Source organism: Sphaerodactylus townsendi, linkage group LG02 (genome assembly GCF_021028975.2).
Source record: "Sphaerodactylus townsendi isolate TG3544 linkage group LG02, MPM_Stown_v2.3, whole genome shotgun sequence".
Taxonomy (NCBI): Eukaryota; Metazoa; Chordata; class Lepidosauria; order Squamata; family Sphaerodactylidae; genus Sphaerodactylus; species Sphaerodactylus townsendi.
Genome location: NC_059426.1, coordinates 58,799,324 through 58,820,392, shown reverse-complemented (window position 1 = coordinate 58,820,392; position 21,069 = coordinate 58,799,324). Strand labels below are relative to the sequence as shown.

The following is a 21,069-nucleotide window of genomic DNA, read 5'->3' as shown; positions in this document are numbered from 1 at the left end:
TTGAGATTGACAGTCTGAAATTGAAACATGATGCCCCCTCATTTTACTGTACCTCCATTGATAGTTACCCTCCAAGTCTGGCATTGAGTCTGAGGACACTTCCATGCCTTTTCCTGACGATAGTGCCAGAGATCCAGCTCCAGTTTCTCTAGTGGAGGACCTCAGGCTCTATTCAGAGCAACTGGTTCAAATTGAGAATTTCCATTTTTGAAGACTGGGGATTCCTCCATTATAGACCTACAGTATTTGCCACTAAAGTCAGTGTAAAGTGCATCCTTCTGCTCCAGGGTAGGAATGATCAGGAGCTCCCTGGAAGATGCTTCTCAGCTACACTGGTCAGGTCACCTTTATTACGCTTTCACTCCCTTCTCTCTTTTTCACAAGACTATAGCAAAGGTTAAGAGTAATCCTCATAGGCCCTTATTAGCCACAGTTTTCCACCCTGCTCAGGATATCTCAAGGAAATTTCAGGGTCCTTTTGGTAGAGGATGACCCTCTCATGATAGTGTGTCTGTTCTTCAACCATGACTTCCTTCCCCTGTATCTGATGGCATGGCTGCTCCAGTCCAAATGCCAGAATTAGGAGGCACGTATAGATATTAATAGTATTACAAAAACCATCCATGCAATCCTATGATTCCGAGTGGACATGATATGTCTGCTGATCACATTTCATTCCCCAGGTTTAGAGACTGAAACCTGAAGGAGCAGCAGTGGCGTCGTAGTTAAGAGCAGGAGCACTCTAATCTGAAGGACCAGGTTTGATTCCCCGCTCTGCCACTTGAGCTGTGGAGGCTTATCTGGGAAACTAGATTAGCTTGTGCACTCCAGCACACAGCAGCTGGGTGACCCTGGGCTTGTCACAGCTCTACAGAGCTCTCTCAGCCCCACCCACTTCACAAGGTGTTTGTTGTGGGGGGGGGAGGGGAAGGGAGATTGTAAGCCCCTTTGAGTCTCCTGCAGGAGAGAAAGGGGGGTATAAATCCAAACTCTTCTTCTTATCTGACATTTTTCAATACTTGTTAAATTTTAAATATATTTAGCGACTTCTTCCATCAAGGTACACCTTGCAGCAATTTCTGCATTTCACACACCCTGTTGGCCCTTGTCCTGTATTTTCAGCACCTGATTCTGAAAGATTTTAAAGAGGCCTAGCTAACCTCTGTCCTGCCTTTAAACCTCCTCTCCCTGTTTGGAGTCTGAATTTGGTATTGTCACAGATTATACATAACTTTTTTGAGCCTCTGGCAATGTCTGACTTCTCATTTTTATCTCATAACAGTTACTGCATACTCTTAATGTTAGGGGGGCACCTTTTTCTTATTTAAGTTGTACAAAGTCTTTTCAACAAGACACAGATTTATTTATCTTCTTTTAGAGTATCAAGAAGGGCAAAGCTGCTTCCTCCCAAACTATTTGGGAGAAACCTAATGGCAGATAGTTTCTGCCATTAGGTTAGCCTATGCCAGTGCCAAGGTGGGTTGTCTACTTCAAGTTAGGGCTCATTCCACCAGGGCCCAAGCCTCTTCAGCTGCTTTTCTTGTCACGGTCAATCTTCATGACATCTGTATAGAGGCCGCCTGGTCTGGCTCCATACGTGTTTCTGTGGCAATACTTCCTTGATGTGGATTCCAAGAGAGATGTGTCACTTTACTGACAAGTCCATATCCCACCCCATAGTAACTGAGCTTGTTACTCCCTCATGCAAGACTGTACTGAAGACATAATGAGGAAAACAAAGTGCACTTCCCTGTAACTTCTGTTAATCGAGTGTCTTCTGTGAAGGCACGCATCCCTCCTTCCTTTCCCTACTGTGGACTACTGTTTCTTATATTGGTGCTCTTCCATAGCAGCAAAGAGAGAACTGAGGGAGTTGTATTCTCCCCGCTTCCTTTCCACATGACTACCGGTATTTGGGTGGCAAAACAGCCCACTTTTGGCTCTGGAGCAAAAGGGGAAAGTGCTCAAAAGCTTCTAGAAGCGTTCTGGTCGGATCTCAGTGACTGGCTTACACCTGTGCAGTTCCCATGCATGACTGCATGGAAGATAATTGATGAACAAGTTACAGGTAAGTGGAATTTTGTTTTCACTTCACCTGCTGCCTGATCCTTTTAACTAGAGTTGTCAGAGATTGAATCTACTGTATGTGAGACAACTGCCATATCAGTGAGCCATGAACCCTCCCCAAATCTGTTTGGATGATTTATCCAGGGTGGATAAATGAGTGTATTTTAGCAGAAGGTATTTAATTCACCCAGATCTTGGCTCAACTGAGGGAGTTGTATTCTCCCCCCTTCCTTTCCACATGACTACCAGTATTTGGGTGGCAAAACAGCCCACTTTTGGCTGTTATCCTGATATCCAAGCTGTTGCTGCTTGGATATCTTGATTGTTCTAGAACTTCGCACACCTTCTTCAGGTGTCATGTGTTCTCTCCAGTGAGATGTCCAGCCCACAGTTCTCCAACAGCTGGGCAGGGCTACAATATGAGTGAGTTCTGGGTTCCAATATGAGTGAGTTCTGGGTTCCACTGACTAGTACAGTTGCTTCTGTACTAGTCAGTGGGTGCTATATATCTATGAATTCGCACAGGTAAATGAGTACCTGTTCCTACCACTGGGGGGTGGCCACCTTTGTAGTACTGTTTAGCATTTGGGGTGTTAATGCAGAAAAGTCACCAAGGGGTAGCTTTTCTAAAAAAAACTGAAGTAAGAGTCAACCTTTGCAAGCATATACTGTAGGATGAGGGAATTTTGGTTTCCTTAACTACCACTTGCTATCAAAGCATTTATTCTTATTCTTCAGTGAGTTTTTTTCCAATCCTTAATTATTTTTTGAGACATTATTAGCTCATCTGCCAAAGCATGCTCAAGTTAGTTGCAAACGAAGAAGAGAGGTCATAAAGGACAAGAAGTCAGTCTTGCTGCCTTCCAATTTATCAAAGGTTGCTTCCTGTCTGCCTGGTCGTATGGCATAATTATTGCTTAGCACAGGCAACTAGACAAGAGGGTATTTGCACACCTTTCCTTTTCACCTGATGGTTCATTCATCTGTCTGATCTTCTGTTCTTATCCATCTTTGGCTCCCATTAACTGTTCACTGTTAACTAAATGTGCATCTCACCCTGAGAGAAACTTGTTTATTGGGTGGCAAGTGTGGCACCGTGAAAGGAATCAACACTGTTAAGAGAGGCTTGATGTTGTTTCTCTTACCTCAGTGGTCTTGTAATAACGCTTGTAGCCTGCAAGCTTTGATTCTGTTTGCCCTTGTCTTTCAAACTTAGATGAAGCTTTGACTGAAGAAGCATTCTCAAGTGTGTGACGACTGTGATGGCTGAACAATAACAGGGCACTATAGTGTGAGAATCTGAATTTGTCACTGTACTGTCAGGGGTTTCACTGTATCGTTATGTTGTTGCCTTTTAACTGTCAGGATGTCTGACAGAGATGCTGCTGTGTTGGCCTGGTAGTGCGCTGTTTGTTTCATAGCAAATCTTTGTCTCTTGCTTGGCAGGCTTTCAGTAAAAAACATTTTCAAAATAATAAGACTTCTCAGTTATTTCAGAAACCAGCCCATTGGAGTCTAAAATGCTTAAGGGATCTTTAAAAACAGCTGCAGTAACAAAGGCCTGCAAACATAAGTGAGAGTAGGACCTTGCCTTGTTCAGCATCTAAAAAATACAACACTTGGGACTGAATTTGGCTGTTTTTATGTTTGCTTGTCCTTTTGTAGCTAGTTGCAGGTTATGAGACGTGAAACGAGTTCTTAAATTAACTCCATGGCCAGCATATCTTCATAAAAATCCTGTTTTCCCTCACTGTTCAGCAGCAAGGCCTATGTTATGGTTTCTTTTTTTTCTCTTTGCTATGCATGTTGTGATTTCATTTTCCTGTTCAGTGTTTCTTTTTATGGAGCCAGATTGCTTGTAAATTATCCATCACATATTGGTGACTATATATATTGAAAATGAAACCATATATACAAGTAGCCCAAGTCCATAAATATCTGGTCAGAATACAACTGCTCAGTAAAAATAAGCCATTTTGATGTAACAACTCAAATTAAATTCCCATTTCCATATCAATAGACTTTTTGGTATGCTTATATTAATAGGTCGAAATACTAGGTTCTTCAGAACAAAAGTTACTTTCCAAGGTTCTTATGTAGGTGTGAATGTTAATTTTATGATCATAATCGTAGCAAGGTCACTGTTTTAATTTATGGAACTACCTTCTATTTATTTATATGTCTTTGTATTTATAGGGTTTTTTAAATCATTCTGTACAAGTTTTAATGATCAGCTAACAGAATGATTAAACATTTTCTCCCTCTTATGTGTGTTTTTAAAGGAAAAATAATGCAAGTCTATTAAACTATAATATAAAATTGTTCAGTAATCGTTTTTGAAAGAGGGATTAATATTAATTTTCATGCATGTCACATTTGTTAAATTTGTGAATGGCATATTTCTATTCATTTCTTGTTCATTAGTTTGAACACCAACTAAAAACAACAGTTTTCTTTAAGCAGTATGAAGTTTTGATTCAAAACAGAGCGGCCTAAAAATTATGAATTTACCAGATGAGAAATAATATCTCTGAGAATGCTACCATTGACTTTCAGGAAGAAACCACTTCAAAAATCCTGAGTGTTTTCTTGTAAATATTATCAACAATGTATCAAGCAGTGGCATAGTGGTTAAGAGCAGGTGTACTCTAATCTGGAGGAACCGAGTTTGATTCCCCGCTCTGGCGCCTGAGCTGTGGAGGTTTATCTGGGGAATTCAGATTAGCCTGTACACTCCAACACATGCCAGCAGAGGCGTAGCTGGGCCAGAGTGCGCCCGGTGCGCACTCTGGCTTTTTCGTCCACCCCCCCATGGCGCCCACCCCCACGGCGGTGGCCCCCCCACTCCCACTCCCACTTACTTTAGAAAACCGAGCAGGCTGAAGAACAGGCCTTCCTGTTCTGGTGGGAACTACATTTCCCAGGAAGGCCTGTTCTCCAGCCTGCTCGGTTTTCTAAAGTAAGTGTGATATCGAAGCGCTTCCTAGAGAGGAGGGCAGAGGGATTTAATGCCCCCGCATTGATCCAAATCCGTGCGCCTGGTGCGTCGCGCACCCCCCATCCCCTGGGAGTTTTTTTGCTGCATGCTGGGTGACCTTGGGCTAGTCACAGCTTTTCGGAGCTCTCTCAGCCCCACCCAGCTCACAGGGTGTTTGTTGTGGGGGGGAGGGGAAGGTAAAGGAGATTGTAAGCCCCTTTGAGTCTCCTATAGGAAAGGGGGGGATATAATTCCAACTCTTCTACTCTTCTTCAATCTTACTATTTTACATGAACTTTACTACCACATAGAATAAATAATATGCAGTTCTTATTTATGTAGAAACTTAGGGTACAGTAGAGACAAGGAAAGGATGTAGTTATACACTGCCTCAGTTGGCCAGCTACCCTGTTGCCCCGAAAATAAGACCTATCCCGAAAATAAGCTCTAGCATGATTTTTGAGGATTTTTGGAGGATGCATGAAATATAAGCCCTACTCCAAAAATAAGCCCTAGTTACAGATTCCCCCGTGCAGCTGATCTGGTCATGTGGGGGGTGCAAAATCATGGGGAAAAATAAGACATCGCCTGAAAATAAGCCCTAACACCTCTTTTGGAGCAAAAATTAATTTAAGACCTTGTCTTATTTTGGGGGAAACATGGTATTTGTAAGGTGAGCTTGCTAGGCTGTTCACTGCCTTAAAACAGTTAATCCAGAGTAATGCTAATTCAGTATTTTTACTATGGTTTAATAAGCGGTGTTTAAAACAAATCTGTATTTTTGGTTTGGTATTTATTGACCTCAGTTTTGAGGCAGAGGCTTGGTAATTGATTATTTGATAACTCCCTCTGTTGAAATTTTCCTTCTACATTTCCCCCCTCTTATAGTTCTTTGTTGTAACCTTGTTATGAAAAGCCCTGAGCTGTGGGATTGAACTCTCGGTTCTCCCTGCATTGCCTGATACCTGAAAATAATTAGCTAAATATTGGAAAAATAATGTATAATCCTAAGAGCAGCAGAGCACAGGATACAGAAATCGATCAAAATGCAACACTTAGTCTAGCCATTCTTGAAAATGCTTTCCAGTAGGGCCAGGCAACGAATGAAATTGTCTTCCCACGCTCATCTTTCACACAAAAGACATCTTGCATTACAGAATTAAACTTAAATTACAGTATGAGGCATTGGGGAAAATGTAGTTGCTCTTTGCTCCCTCTGGATAACAGGAACAAGAAGAAAATGGGGAAATAACAGGAAGAAATACTTCTAATCTCTAATCAATTTTTAGAACAGATGATGGTCTGTAAGGAAGAATTCTGATAGTCTTTTCAGGCTGATAACAGGACACTATAACAAACAGAAAAATGCACTGATAACTGTTGTGTTCATATTTCTCTGTCATCTGTATTAGCTGCTGCAAATTTGTCTCCTAGAATAATAGTAGATTACTACATGCGTCAAACCACATTATGAGTGTCTTTTTTGGTCTGTCTCTAAAAAGATAGGGGAGAGACACAAAAAAACCCAATGAAAAGTAGGGTTCATGAATCAATGAATGAATGAATACAAAGAGATTTCAGCAAAGCAATAGTTTGAAAGCATCTGCCCCGCCATGGGGTTGCTGTGCCTGATGCATGTTGCATAAAATACAGAACACATGAAAATGAAGAAATCCAGTTGCAGGCTTTTCACCGGTAAACATCTTTTAGAATGAACCTGATCACTAGCTTAATGCTTAATATATCTACATTTTTGACATCTGCTTTTATAGAATGTGGAACAAAATATCCTCTGATAGAATGTGGAAGGAAATATCCTTAGAACAGTCTTGCAAATATATTTTTACAAATTTGTGGTGCTCAGAAATATTTGTCTGCCTGTGTTAATTTTCCTATCATGTAGTGTAAGTGTTTATTCTGGCAAATTACACAGGATGCTTTAACCCAGTGGTGGCGTACCTATGGCACGCGTGCCAGAGGTGGCACTCAGAGTTTGTCATGTGGGGGACAGAAAATCGCCTCTCACATACATCTAGGCTGGCCTGGGCCGCTGGGCACGACATGTGTACACCACGGCAAGCAGGTAGGACTCAGCTGAGAGGGCTGGTGCCTGTGCTTACTCCTTTATCTGGGAGTAAGCTCGGTTGCTGGCAATGGGGCTTGCTTCTGAGTAAACCCTCCTAGGGTCGTGATTCACCTGTTGTACAGCTGCTTCAAAGCAAAGCCAACAACTACCACCAAGTGTACTCCCGGGTAACACGTGCCTCGGAGCCAACCATTTTTTCTAAACTAAAACCTTAAATTGCCATGTTGGCACTTTGCGATAAATAAGTGGGTTTTGGGTTGCAGTTTGGGCACTCGGTCTCAAAAAGGTTCACCATCACTGCTTTAACCAGTTCTTTTGGGGCAGTACGTGATAACTTCAGGACTATTTCAGACTAAGTATAGAACCTGTAAATCACAAATTTGTGTCTTGTAAAATAACATTAACAAGAAAATTTTACTGAGGGTGTGATACTACCACAAGTCTCCCCCTCCCCCAATTTATCTACCACAGCTGGAAGAGGGGCATCCTGAGCAGTGCCAACATCTGCAGGTGTTGCTCCAGCACTGCTTCATTGAAGAGGGCCTTGAGAAGTTACTCTTGTACCACCCCAGCCAAAGGTCAGATCAATGGAAGGTGGTTGTGGAACTGGCCTCTACACAGGTGAGGGTGGGGACCACAGCCCTCCCATCCCCTCTAGTCTTCTCATTTGCCTTTCCCCCAGGGCCCCATTGCATTCCCTTCCTGCTGCTCATTTTGTCCCTGACCTAAAATCTGTTTAGCTAGTTGAGGGAAGTTCGATATTTAGCTACCTGCACTACAACCTGTCAGAATGAAACCTTTTCACCAACCCTCCTCCCAAAACTAAGTTTTGTTTTGCAAAAATGCACCTAACCTAACCTCGCTTCACTGATTTGCTTTGTTTTTAAGGACTAGTGACTTTCTGTTCTAAAATCTGACTAAGGTTTAACTGAAACTATCCTTGAGATGGAATGTGAAATCCTTTTTAAAAGCATAAAGGTCTGTATCAGACTTCCTCCCTGTTCTGCAAAGAGCACTGCCGTTGTCACTGCCTGCTGAGACTTCCTCAGATGAAGAGGAAACAGAGGCAGAAAGTATGAGAGAACAGAGGAGCAGAAGCAGGTGGAAGTCAGTATGAGAAGAGAGGAGCAGACACAGACAGAGAAGGACTTGTTGTGTCTGCAGCCATCCCCCTCAGGGGGTCCATCTGTGCCTGAGGCTCAGCTGCAGCCACCATCACTGGAGGACTCACTGAAGTCGCTGGAGCAGAGGCGCAGAAGGCTCCAATTGGAAATACAAAATAGACGACTACAAACCCAGCGTAGATCACTAACTGACAGCAGTAATGAGACTGATGCACTCCCATTGGGCTGGGAATGCTAGAACAGACTAATTAGCAACATCTGCTCTGTTATCCCAACAAGTTAAGGTCAATGAGACAGTCCTGCAGTGGGAACAGCATGTTGCTCCCACTCTGAGGGGACTGTTCTTGCTGCTTTCTGGATTCTGACCTCTCAGAACCAAACCTACTTCTGGACTTGGATTGCTGCCTCTTGTACTGACTCCTTGGACTTGGACAAAACAAAGTTGAACCTTGGACTGGTTTACTGACTGTTCTTCCTGCCTCCGGCCCTCGTATTTACCTGCATCAGGACAAACACCTAATTCCTTTTCAAGAATTCAGGCGCTCCCTTCTGAAATACTGAACTACAGGATGGCCTAAACAAGCATTATTTTTCTAAAACCATCGTACCAATTCTTTTGACAAACAAAGATGCCTCTTCTTAATTGCCCAGCATTAGCCTAATTAGGGAGGAACAACACCTATGCTGAAATTTAATTTCAAGATTTTTAAAAACCATTTTCTAACACACTTTTATTAAAGGAAATCTGTTTTTAAAACCATACCAGGCCTGGGGACAAGCAGTGGAAAAGGCGCTGCGGAGCCCCACAGCACTCCGGTATGTTGCTCCTCTGCTGGGGCATTTGCCCCTTGTGCCAGTGGAATGGGGACCCATGTCAGCACACGTGTGCGCTGACTCCAGGGGGGGATTGTGCTGCCCTTCTCTTTGCCCATGCTCAGAAGGACTTGGGAAAAAAACCAAGTTATGAAACAACTCCTGAGATTGAGTTAAAAGTACTACTGTCCCTAATACATTCCTATTTGCCACTGCCTCCCTCCTGTTTCCTGGGAAGCCTGCTAATGGGCAGCGGTGCAGGCAAAGTTGTTGAACTCCATATTTGGTGCCAAACAATTTTGTAAAACAACTAGTGTGATTAGGTAAACAGTACAGTTCCCCCTGCTGTGCTATTCTATTTGCCTGTGAGCAGTGCCTCAGCCCCCCTTCCCTCCTGTTGCTCTAGAAACTAGTCCAAAGGTAGAAAAGAGCACAAAGTATTACTAAATGAACTGGTTCAGCATTCCTGAACCAACCCCTATAAACCTGGATTTTTTTTCTTTGGAGGTGGATGGGGAAATAACCAGCTGGCAGTAGAGATTCTTGGATTGTATTCAGCTGAAAAAAACCCTGAAAAATACTGGTTCACTCAGATATACCCTCCTTAATAAACACCAAAGGCCTTGGAGCAGCAGTGTTCTTCTACTACTACTGAGTGGCCCTACTTGTATTTGTACCTAGAACTCTTCAAAATACTTGCTGGCCTCAGGCACATCTCTAAAATGAGATAGAAACACCCCCTATATGCTTAATTTTTTCCCCTGAATTATGCACAAGAGTTAGTTGACTGCAGTTTGTGACTTACGCTTCTGTCCTTGAGTTACCAACTTGTATAAATCCTGTTGGTTACTGATGGTATCTCAATTTTTAGTCTTAACTGTCTGACTTAGGTTGATTGTCTTAGGTTGATTGTCTTTTGTTCTTTAAAATATTTAAATCACATGTTAAATAAAAATATTTAAATCATGTTGGTCATTCAGGCTCTCAAGGTGTTACAAGGGATCCTGCCCAAGATATGCAAACCGGAGAACTTTCACGTTAAGTGGAAATTATGAGGTCAGAAAATTCTGTGTGTAAACACCATGTCTGGTTTATGTCTTGTGGTCTCTTAATAGCAACATCTTGTCCATCTAATTATGAACTCCTTGGATCATCTGTCGATAATGGCTCAGTGGCAGTTTAATGTGTTTGAACCTTTGGATCATTTGTGTAAAGTTGATATGTGTGTGTCTCTCTTATTGCCCAGATAGTTGGTGCACATGGCAACAGGGTACTTGCAACATGTGATGCTGCAGCCATAAGGATGTATTTATTTATAGCTCTCCTTTCTCACTGAGACTGAAAATGGATTACAGAATATTAAACAATGCCATTAGACAGCATAAGACAACCAGTGAACAGTATTAAAGGACTAGGATTAAAGAAAGACAAAACAATGTGAGAAACAAACTGCCTAAAGCATGATTTACTGTAAGTGCAGAAAATGGAATTACAAAGACTGAAGACAACGCAGTCAAGGAATCTGGATTCAAAAAAAGAACACTGTGGAGTTAAATCCCAATCCCCCTAAATTAACAGAAGCAAAACCTGTACCTTGGAAGAAATGTAAAGCCTTTGAAATCTCAGATCTCGTTGTGGCTGGCACAAGGCATGCCTTTATACTGCCTTTATACTGAATCAGTCCATTGGGCCATCAAGATGAGCATCATCTATTCTGTCTGGCAGCAACTCTGCAGGATCTTGAGTCTTTTATATAACTTACTGTCTTTAAATGGGAGATGCTAAGGATTGAACCTGGGATCTTCCGCATGTAAAGCAGAGCATATTCCACTGAGCCACAGTACCTCCTTGACCTGGTTTCACTCTAAGGAGATGGTCATTATCTCCTGCAGGCAGCATTTCGACTGGTGAAGCCATTTTGATCTAAAATATAACCCTTGCATACACCTGGTTTTCAGTCAGTAAAATTTAGGGAGGAAAGTCCTTCTCAGGACTATATCCCCCGCCCCCATCATTCCTGCCATGAGGGGAGGACTCATCAGAACCAGGCCCAGCAGCAACTACAGCGGAACTTTCTACCATGAAATGTGCATGACTGACACAAACCAAACAGTGGTTACTAGATTTCTTGATACCACACAATTCACCTGGGCCTGTTGGCAGTCTCAACACAAGTTGCGCGACTTGTATGGGCCCAGCGGTGGCCCAGCACAAGTCACCTGGGCCACTTGCCATTGTGCAAGTTTTGCAACTTAGCCAGATGTTTCCAACTGGTGGTGGTGGCGTTGCCAGAGAAGGAAAGGAGGGAGCTGAGAGCCAGTGTAGTGGTGTAATGGTTTCTGTATCAGACTAGATTCTGGGAGACGTTTGTTTAGATCCACTCTACCATGAAAGCTTGCTGGGTGACCTTGGACAGTCTTAATCAACCTCAGAAGGTTGTTGTGAACACAAAATTAAGAAGTGGAAAATGAGGTAAACTGATTGTGTCCCTAATGGGGAGAAAGGTAGGGTATAAATAAAGTAAATAATAAAGCTGGAGATGCGGGGGGGGGGGGGGCAGATAAAACGATTTTGGTGTGGGGAGTAGAGAAGGAAGTAGGGGAAAGGGGAGAGGATATGAGGACTGCCCAGAAGAAAGAAAATAGTGAGGAGAAACAAGGTCTCACCCACAGATCCTAGTAGGGACCCTGCTTGTTCTTTTACCAAAGCAACCTCCTGAGCTCTTCCATTCTTCTACAGCTTTAATCCTTTTTTTAAATGCCCCATTGAACATTTTTGTTTGGGACACTCTGCAGTGTGAAAGTTTGGGAGCTTTCCTGACCACCTTCAGGTAGGGGCTTCCACAAGGTGGGAGACTCTGCTGAGAATTCACATGAGCCGGTAGTGGCTGATCATACCCATTTGCAGGATGGCACCTTTTGAAGTTGTTGCTCAGATCAGTGACATCGTTGTGGCAGAGCATCCCCGGAGAGACAGAGCATCCCCTGTGGGTATATGGGTTCCAACCTCTTAGCTTTGTAGGTAATAACCAGTACTTTCAACTGACCCCAGTCATTGATCAGTAACCAACGAAGTGACTGCAGAATGGGTGTGGCAGGCATGCTTTGCCTTGTACTCAGAAGTAACCAAGCTTCAAGGTTCTGGCATTTCCATTTGACTTTAGTGGCAGACCCACGTAGAGTTCATTACAATAGTCTAGCCTTGAGGTACCATAGCATGGATCCATGTGATCAGGTCACTCGAGTCAAGAGAGGTGGCCATGGGGAAGGGGTAGAAAATGTCTGTTGTGTGTGTACATATACACATATGTGCACTTGGTGTTCGTTTAGGCAGCACTGGATGGGGTAGAAGGATGCAAGTTTCAATCCCTGCTTTTAGCAGCTTCATGTGTCTTTGTGGCCAGAGAATGTTGCCACTGAGAAGGCGCATGTGAGCCTATTTGGTAACAGCGGGAAGTTTTCTTTCCTCTCTTCTCCTAACCTTCCCCCCATTCCTGTCAACTAAAAGAAGAAGTGGCTTAGTTGCGCCACTGTCAATTTTCTATCTGTTTCTTTTCTATTTCCCAAGATATTAAGTAATCACATACCTCCTTATGTGATAGTGCAAAAAAAAGTGACAGTTGCAGATCTTCGGTATACTCATTCTTTGCTGATTGTGATATTGTGATGGAAGACTTTGAAACTGTATAATCTATAGTTTTGCCTACACACAGTCCTCTTCCTTTTTTATTTCTTATGCAGTGTCAGTAATCTTTTCAGTATGTGGGATCTGATAATTCTGCCTTGCACATCCATCATGCAAGGAATTCAGTTTATACACACAGTGCAATTCGAGTTGTGTTTGCAGCTTGCTGATGTATCTGGCAGTATTTGAGGCTGTTACTAGGAAACAGATTTCTCTTCTAGGCAATAACAGAGCAATTTCACCTCTCAGTCCGGAGTGATTTTGCTTATTCAGGTTGTGTTTCTCTAAATATCTCTGAAACGCAGTCATTGCTAGTACAATAGAATATGTTCCCATCCAAAGAGAGACATGCCATTTATTATAAGCCCAGTGCTGAACTATACTGTATGCTGTTAAGCTTCCCAGGGAATTACTCTAGAAACAAGATAATTTACTGCAGTTGGAAGCAGACCAGTGCTCCTCTGCCTGGGAAACTTCTATAAAGGTTTAATAATTGTCAAGCATTTAGGAGTTTAATTTTAAATTGTGATCCAGGAGAAGCATATGGCTCCTTAATACCACACAGTCATGTTATTCAACAGTATTCGTGTTTGTAGGGATTATATGACCTCTGGAATTTGTCATCATTCTGGGCTTTCTCCTGGGCGTTCCCATCTGTCACAAAAAATTTTGGACTGCATCACTGTTCAAAATGCTTATTACCAAGTTAGCAATTTTGTTGTTGACTGCCAATAGAGTAGTGCATACAGGATTTCTTCTGGGTGACTTCTTAATAGAAAAAAATTAGTCTGATTTTTATCTTTTTTGTTGTTGACTGTATTGTTTGCCATTTTTCCTTAATAAAAGAAGTGCAGTACAATATTTTGAGATGTACAGCTGTGACTTTAAACATATTCAGTTTGCTTTAATTTTCTGTGTTAGTTGTATACTCTGTAGTAGAATAATTATCAGCATGTAGGTTCCTTCTCCCACCTTCCCCGTTTGCCTGTAAAGGTAAAGGTAGTTCACTGTGTAAGCACCGGGTCATTGCTGACCCATGGGCTGACACCACTCATGACTTCTACTAAGACTATATTACTATCTCAGTTGGACAGATCTTGTTCACCAATCAAATTTGGCTTTGTTCCAATAATTGGTACACTCCCGCAGCATTTTTCCTACTTCCCAATCCCTAGCTACATCGTGTCTTCATGCAGGCCCAATTAAACTTACCTTATATACTCGTGTATAAGTCGACCCGCATATAAGTCGAGGCACCTAATTTTACCACAAAAAACTGGGAAAACTTATTGACTCCCGTATAAGTCGAGGGTGGGAAATGCAGCATCAATTGAGTCATCAGTAGGTTAAATGTTTTTGAATATTTATTTCAAAGAAAAACAGTAAACTGGCTCTGTAAGTGGAAAAGAGGGTCAACAAGAACAATATGGCATCAACAATAACTTTAAAAGTACAAAAACCTTAGCTCAACCAACCAAGCTAAAACACAAGAGTTAAAATCCTTCAAAACTGGATTCCTCATCATCATCTGTATGTCCAAATGTAACCCAACTTAGATTTTAAGAGGGATATTATCAGAAATGAAAAATCTACTATTAGCTTCCATTGTAAACAATGGGGGATGGGGCATCCCCTTTGGGGGTCAATAACGTTGGATCCCCTGACCCAAACTTCACCAAACCTGGCTGGTATTATAAAGAGACTCTCCTGATGAGACCAGCCATGTTTGGTTCAGAGGGTCCAAAGTTATGAACCCTCAAAAGGGTAGCCCCATCTACTAATAGCTCCCATTGAAAACAATGGGGAATTGGGGCACCTCCTTTGGGGGTCAATAACTTTGGACCCCCCGAGCCAAACTTTACCAAACTTGGCTGGTATCAGCAGGAGAGTCTTCCGAGGGTACCCTGAAATTTTGGTGTCTCTAGCACCGTGGTGGTGAACCTTTGGCACTCCAGATGTTATGGACTACAATTCCCATCAGCCCCTGCCAATTGGCCATGCTGGCAGGGGCTGATGGGAATTGTAGTCCATGACATCTGGAGTGCCAAAGGTTCGCCACCACTGCTCTAGCATAAGAACTGTGCCCCCTGGTGGCCGGCAAAGTAAAAACACAAAAAAAAATTTAATGATCCGCATATAAGTCGAGGGGAGCTTTTTCAGCATTAAAAATGTGCTGAAAAATTCAACTTATACATGAGTATATACGGTACTACTAATGCTGTGTTTATCGGGTGATTTACCATTGCCTTCTCCAGTCATCAGCACTTTATCCCCAACAAGCTAGGTACCCCAGAAAGATGGATGGCTGAATCAACCTTGAGCCAGCTACCTGAAACCCACTTCTGTCGGGATCGAACTCAGGTCATGAGCAGAGCTTTGGCTGCAGTGCTTCAGCTTATCACTCTGTACCACAGGGCTCCTTTGTTTGTAGTTTCAGGGTTTTTTTGGTAGAGTCAACATTCTTTTCCTCCTCTACCCCTTGCCTATAAATAATAGTCAGCCTTGACTATTTAATGCCTCCGGAGCAGCTAAGGATTTGATACCTAAAAAAGAAGGGAGTGGAAAAAAGATGCTTCAAGTTGTTATGGACAGGTCTCTGGTCTTCATGTTCTGTGCAGTCCTGTGCAACATTACTTCAGTCTAAGCCTGTGGAAATCAATGGGCAGACCACAGTAACTCAAGATTACGCTGTTAGATTTTCAAAATGGAATAAAGATGTGTTGCATAGTCAAATGGATTGGACAGTGCTTGATGTATGATTTCAACAGATTTAAAGTTTCCACATGCAGTCCCATCCAAAGGGCAGGCACCTGGGCTCGACACCGCACCCACCCCAGTGTTCCCAGGGAGAGTTTCTGAGTGGGGGGAGGCCAAAACACAAAAAACCCTCCCTGTTCCCCAAAAGCCCCCATTGGGCTTAATGGACTTATGCCACCTAAAAGATGGGTTAAGTTCACAGCCCTGGCCACTGCTGCAACCGGGGTAATGTCTGGGTAGAAGCCAACTAGCATTGGCTTCAACCCCGGCCATGCCCCCGCTACGCTGCCAGGAACACAAAGATGCAGGCACAGCGTCCAGCATTGTGTTGCACCACTGTGGAGGACCATCCACTGGGGCAAGGGTCCTGAGGAGGTCAAATCTACCAATGCAGCCCCACATCGCTCCCAGCGGTTGATTCACCCCCTTCCCCCATTTGAATGGGGCTGAAAGTATTCTAGAATAAAGAATGGGGGAAATGGAAGTTTTGATTTATAAATGCCAACTGGCATCAACTGTCTCTCTAGCGCCAAACTGAATACACAGATCTCCTAAAAGTTGAGAGTACAGGAGAAAATGGTAGTTATCTAAATTGATCTCCACTTTATTCTATGAGGCACTAGAGGCAATGAAAGCCATAAAGTACTACTTTCCACTGGTTGTAGGGAAACAGTGCACCATAAGCAAAGCTCCGTCCCAGTTGATCTTCCTCCAGTTGAATAATCTCCAACTACGAAACTTAGTATTTTCAGAAATAAATAGCAATTATAAATATTCAGCCACTCTATAAAAGCTCCAATATAACTTCAGGCTATAGACATATCCACCATGACCTTGGGATCTCTCCATTCCCATGCTTTTTTGGGGGGTTGTTTTTTGTTTAGAGTGACCATTTGCGTGATGAAGCATACTGAAAGTACTATTTTCAGTATTTTGGGTGGCATTATAGAACTTTTGATAAGGTTTACTTTCCTTCTCCAAGTAAGGACTCTGATTTCACTAGAGGGAAATTTGACAGTACAGTGGAATAAGCCTATGCGGGGCGTGGAATAGAAGAGTAAGATGAGTAAGCAGCATAAAAAATAATAAGATGGACAGCACAGTTGGGCAGTGGAGGGAAGAAAAATAAGGTCAAGTGGCTGCTGCAGATAAAAAGTGCCATTAAAATAACACCTAAAATGTTAAGTCCAAGTAAAAGGTAAATAATATTATAAAGGAAGAATGAGGAATAGTTAAGGGTGAGTCTGTATACTCATTTTTGATGTGGTAACATTTAAGGAAATGGGACGACATTGAACAGGAATCGCAGAAACAAAAGTAAGAGAGGAACAGAAGACAAGAGGGATGGTTGACAATTACTATGGTAGAAATGGTAGTTAGAGCTGAATGAATGATTGGAGTAAGAAGAGTGATGCATATTTTCTTTATAGGAGCTAAGAAAAAAATCCTCCATTTTTAATATGCAATTTGAAACTTTGGATCTGGTGTATCCAGGAAGTGGTGTGTAAGCGTCTCTCTTATGTTTTTTTCTTTTCAGGCTGATTCATGGAGGGCAACTGCTGAATGGACTGGCAGGCCCAACTGTAACAAGTGCTGCTCCATTCCTCTCCACCACATGGTTCTCACCTGATGAGCGTGCCACTGCTACAGCTATTGCGTCATTGATTAGTTACCTTGGTGGAGCCTGCGCATTTTTAGTAGGACCTCTGGTGGTTCCAGGGCCAAATGGGTCATCAACACTTCCACTTTCTTCTGGGAGCAGCCCTGAGTATATCAAGGACCGCATTGAGGCTGTGCTATATGCAGGTATTAAAGAAGTCATTTAATTTCTGTCAAGTATGGAACGTACGTCTATTATGAGTTAGTTGCTGCCCTCTAGTGACTTGTATAGAAATAAATCTTAATCACAATGAGCTTCAGAATTATTTGCCCTTTCTCTTGAAGTGCTAGATACCATGTGTATGCTGTATGGCTGTTGATTTTGCTCTTTGAACACCTTTAGAAGTCTTTCCACAAGTAATAACTTTTTTAGATTTCTGTGTCTTTGTAGGTATTGTGTGCCACTTCAGCCCCAGTCACTTTCACCATCCTAACCAAGGAAACCTTATGCTGATTTTGGCAACATATTTTTTGATTTTAAGGTGATCATGGCCTCGGAATAGATTAGTGTTACCATTTTTTCAGGAGTGATATCACAAGGACACTAACAAGATCATTTCTGGAAAATAAGAACTGCTTTGATTTGATTTCTGCTTTAATTTTTTTGTTTCATATTTAAGAAGCAAGCTGGGAGATAAATTTTAATAAAAATGTGGATGCCAGTCCCAGCATAGCTTTTATGTGTGCATTCATGCTTAAACATGCCTTCTGGTAACCAATATATAAGCATGAAAGAGTTACTTTCCACCACTGTGGGAAAGACATTCTGGAATGTGGAGCCACTAAAATACATCTATGTACAGTTGCTCGTGCATTTGTGCTGCTGTTGTTATGTGGAAAGTAAGAATTGGTTAAGCTAGAACAGGGGTCTGCAACCTGCGGCTCTCCAGATGTTTGTGGACTACAACTCCCATCAGCCCCTGCCAGCATGCTATTTGGCAAGGGCTGATGGGAATTGGCAGGGGCTGATGGGGATTGTAGTCCATGAACATCTGGAGAGCCGCAGGTTGCAGACCCCTGAGCTAGAACATTTCAAGTTGTGTTACATTGACTCAGCTCATTATTCAGTTTCGCTCAGTATTGACTACTTTGACTGGCAGTAGCTCTGTAGGATCTGAGGCAGGGAAAGGTATCTCATAAGAACATAAGAACGAGCCTCCTGGAACAGACCAGAGTCCCATCTAGTCCAGCACTTTGCTACTTGCAGTGGCACATGCAGTGGCCATTTGGAGCTCACATGCAGGATTTGAAAGCAATGGCCTTCTTCTGCTGCTCCTGAGCACCTGGTCTGCTAAGGCATTTGCAATCTCAGATCAAGGAGGATCAAGACTGGTAGCCACTTGCAACTTGAGAAGTCACGGAATAAACCTGAAACATCCTCCATGCAAACCTTATGCTTTATCCCTGACCCACAGTCTATCCCAGTGGTGGCGAAGCTTTGGCACTCCAGATGTTATGGACTACAATTCCCACCAGCCCCTGCCAGCATGGCCATGGCTGATGGGAATTGTAGTCCATAACATCTGGAGTGCCAAAGCTTCGCCACCACGGGTCTATCCCATTAATTTTTGTGTGTGTTACACAGAGTGGTAAGCTGCAATATTGCAGTCAAATACTCTGCTCATGAGCTGTGTTCAATCACAGTGGAAGTGGGAAGATATTCCCAAACTGGGTCTCTTTTATGGCATGCTGCCATTATAGATTTTCTCCTCCAGGGCGGGAATTATATGATGAATCTCAGACTATACAACAAGAATCCCAAGACTTGTGGAGTGTTGTGCTCAAAAGATTTCACTTTTATTTTTACTGCTCGTCCCTCCCTAAGCTTCTTGTTCAGATCTGTTTCCCTCCAAATGATTGGCTATTCATTGAAGTTCCTGCACATGTATAGACAGTGCACCTACTATCTGTTGTGGGTTTTCCAGGTTGTGTGGCCATGGTCTGGTGGTTTTTGTTCCTAACCTGCATTGTTCCTAACCTGCATTTTGCCTTCATCTATGGCTGTTATCTTCAAACGCATGTGACATGCCTCTAAAGATGCCAGCCATGGATGCAGGTAAAGCATTAGGAGCAAAAACTGCCAGATCATGGCCACACAGCCCAGTTGATTCTGGCTGTGAACACCTTTGACAATACAATGCACCTACTTATCCAGGTAGCACCAGCACGGATGGAGGAAGGGGGTGGCCAGGAGCAGCATTGATTGGGAGGGAGAAACCAGGCCTGACACCAATGTGTGTGTGTGGGGGGGGGGGGGCTGGGAGCTGTGTTGACCTTGGCAATGGCAGCAGCAAGTAGGGAGGTAGAAGCCGCAACAGCCTTGGGGATTGAGGTTGGTAGCCCTACCAGACCTGACGCTGCTATAGCAGGAGAGGCAGCTAGGAATTTGTGCTGCTCCAGTGATGACAGCAGTGATTAGGAAGAGAGAAACTTCAGCTTCTGGCCTCTCAGTGATGAGGGGGTAAGAGAAGGAAGCAAAGAGGAGAAAAGAAGGGTGAAATTAAAAGAAAGAAAGTGATGAGGTAGGGGTAGAAACAGAGAGGAGCAGAAAGGGGAAATGATGGGCAGAAAAACAGTGAACAGGGGGAGGCAGAGAGAGAGAGAGAGAGATTGGGTGGGGCAGTCAGAAAGAAAGAGTGATGGGTTAACAAAGGGGATAAAAATCAATGATTTTTTAAAAATCCAGTTTTTATTACATTGTTCAGCCCTATTCACGCATATTAATTTAGTCAAAATCATAGATTTAAGTCAGAGATTTAGCTAGTTACATCTTCCTGGCCCAGCTGCCCCAAGGCCAGTTGCTTAAATGAAGGAATATCATTGAACTGTTCAGATCCTTCTTTGTTTTTAAGCTGGGTCATGTTGTTAGCCGGGGCTTGGAGAAAGAACTGAATCTTGCTGTGGTATTTGTCCTTTAGAAGCAGAAGCACATACATGCCATAGCGGTGCCTGTCCCAGCTGCTTGGTTTTAAAATTTGCTGTCAGGGTAGGAGTGAGAGGGGGTTTTGTGAGCTAGCAGTGTTGTAGGCTCTTTTTATTTCCAGACGTTAGCTATTAGATATTTTGAGATCTCATTCTCCCCTATTCATGCGGGATGTGATTTCACTTTTACAGAAATGTGAGTGCCGTTTTCCCATGGATCAAATAGTATGTTTTATGAATAATGCATTCTGCAATTATCCATTTCTTACTTGGCTCTTTCTTAATTGTTTCCCTTTAGAATTTGGCATTGTGGCTTTGATATTTTCTGCAGCACTAGCCTATTTCCCATCACGGCCTCCATTTCCTCCCAGTGTCGCTGCAGCTAGCCAGAGGCTCAGCTACAGAAGAAGTTTTTGTCAGCATGGCTACTGTCGCTGAAGGTATGTGCCAATTAAAGAGATCAGATCCTGTGGTTTTCCGATAAATAGGGATCCATAATTCTATCAGCTTTGTCAGCATTACACTAGTGCCATGCTGTAGGCTACGGGGATAATTGTAGTTCCTGAACATCTGGAGAGCCGCAGGTTCCCTACCCCTGTTATAGATCATAGCAGCTTCTGGCCTCTCTAATGTCAAGCAATAAAACAAATTATTGATGCAACCTAATGAGGATAGCATATATACTATGGAGAGAGGAATCAAGGTTTTTTAAAACAAAACAAAACAGTGAAACCCAAATAGTGCAAGCAGAATAAATTATGAATAAAACATATTCTGCTCCCCAAAATTGAAGGATTAAGATTTTCCAGTGAAGATGCAGCCAACTTTGTTAGAGCACACAATGTGGACGCTGCAGGTTTCATCAACTACACACCATCTCCAGTTAGACTTCAAGAATAAAGACTTAGAAAAACCTTTTTGTCCCTGAGACCTACTGTTAATAAGAGTAGACTGAGCCAATTCTTTAACTCATAATGGTA

At 42.7% G+C, this 21,069-nt stretch overlaps 1 protein-coding gene across 1 annotated transcript in view; it reads left to right on the top strand.

The window, feature by feature from the left end:
- SLC49A4 (solute carrier family 49 member 4) overlaps positions 1 to 21,069 on the top strand; it is a 107,928-nt gene that overhangs the window by 40,825 nt on the left and 46,034 nt on the right. Inside the window, exons 3-4 of the mRNA XM_048485712.1 lie at positions 17,046 to 17,314; positions 20,388 to 20,510. Of these exons, the coding sequence (XP_048341669.1) occupies positions 17,046 to 17,314; positions 20,388 to 20,510 (392 nt within the window). The remainder of the gene's footprint in view (positions 1 to 17,045; positions 17,315 to 20,387; positions 20,511 to 21,069) is intronic.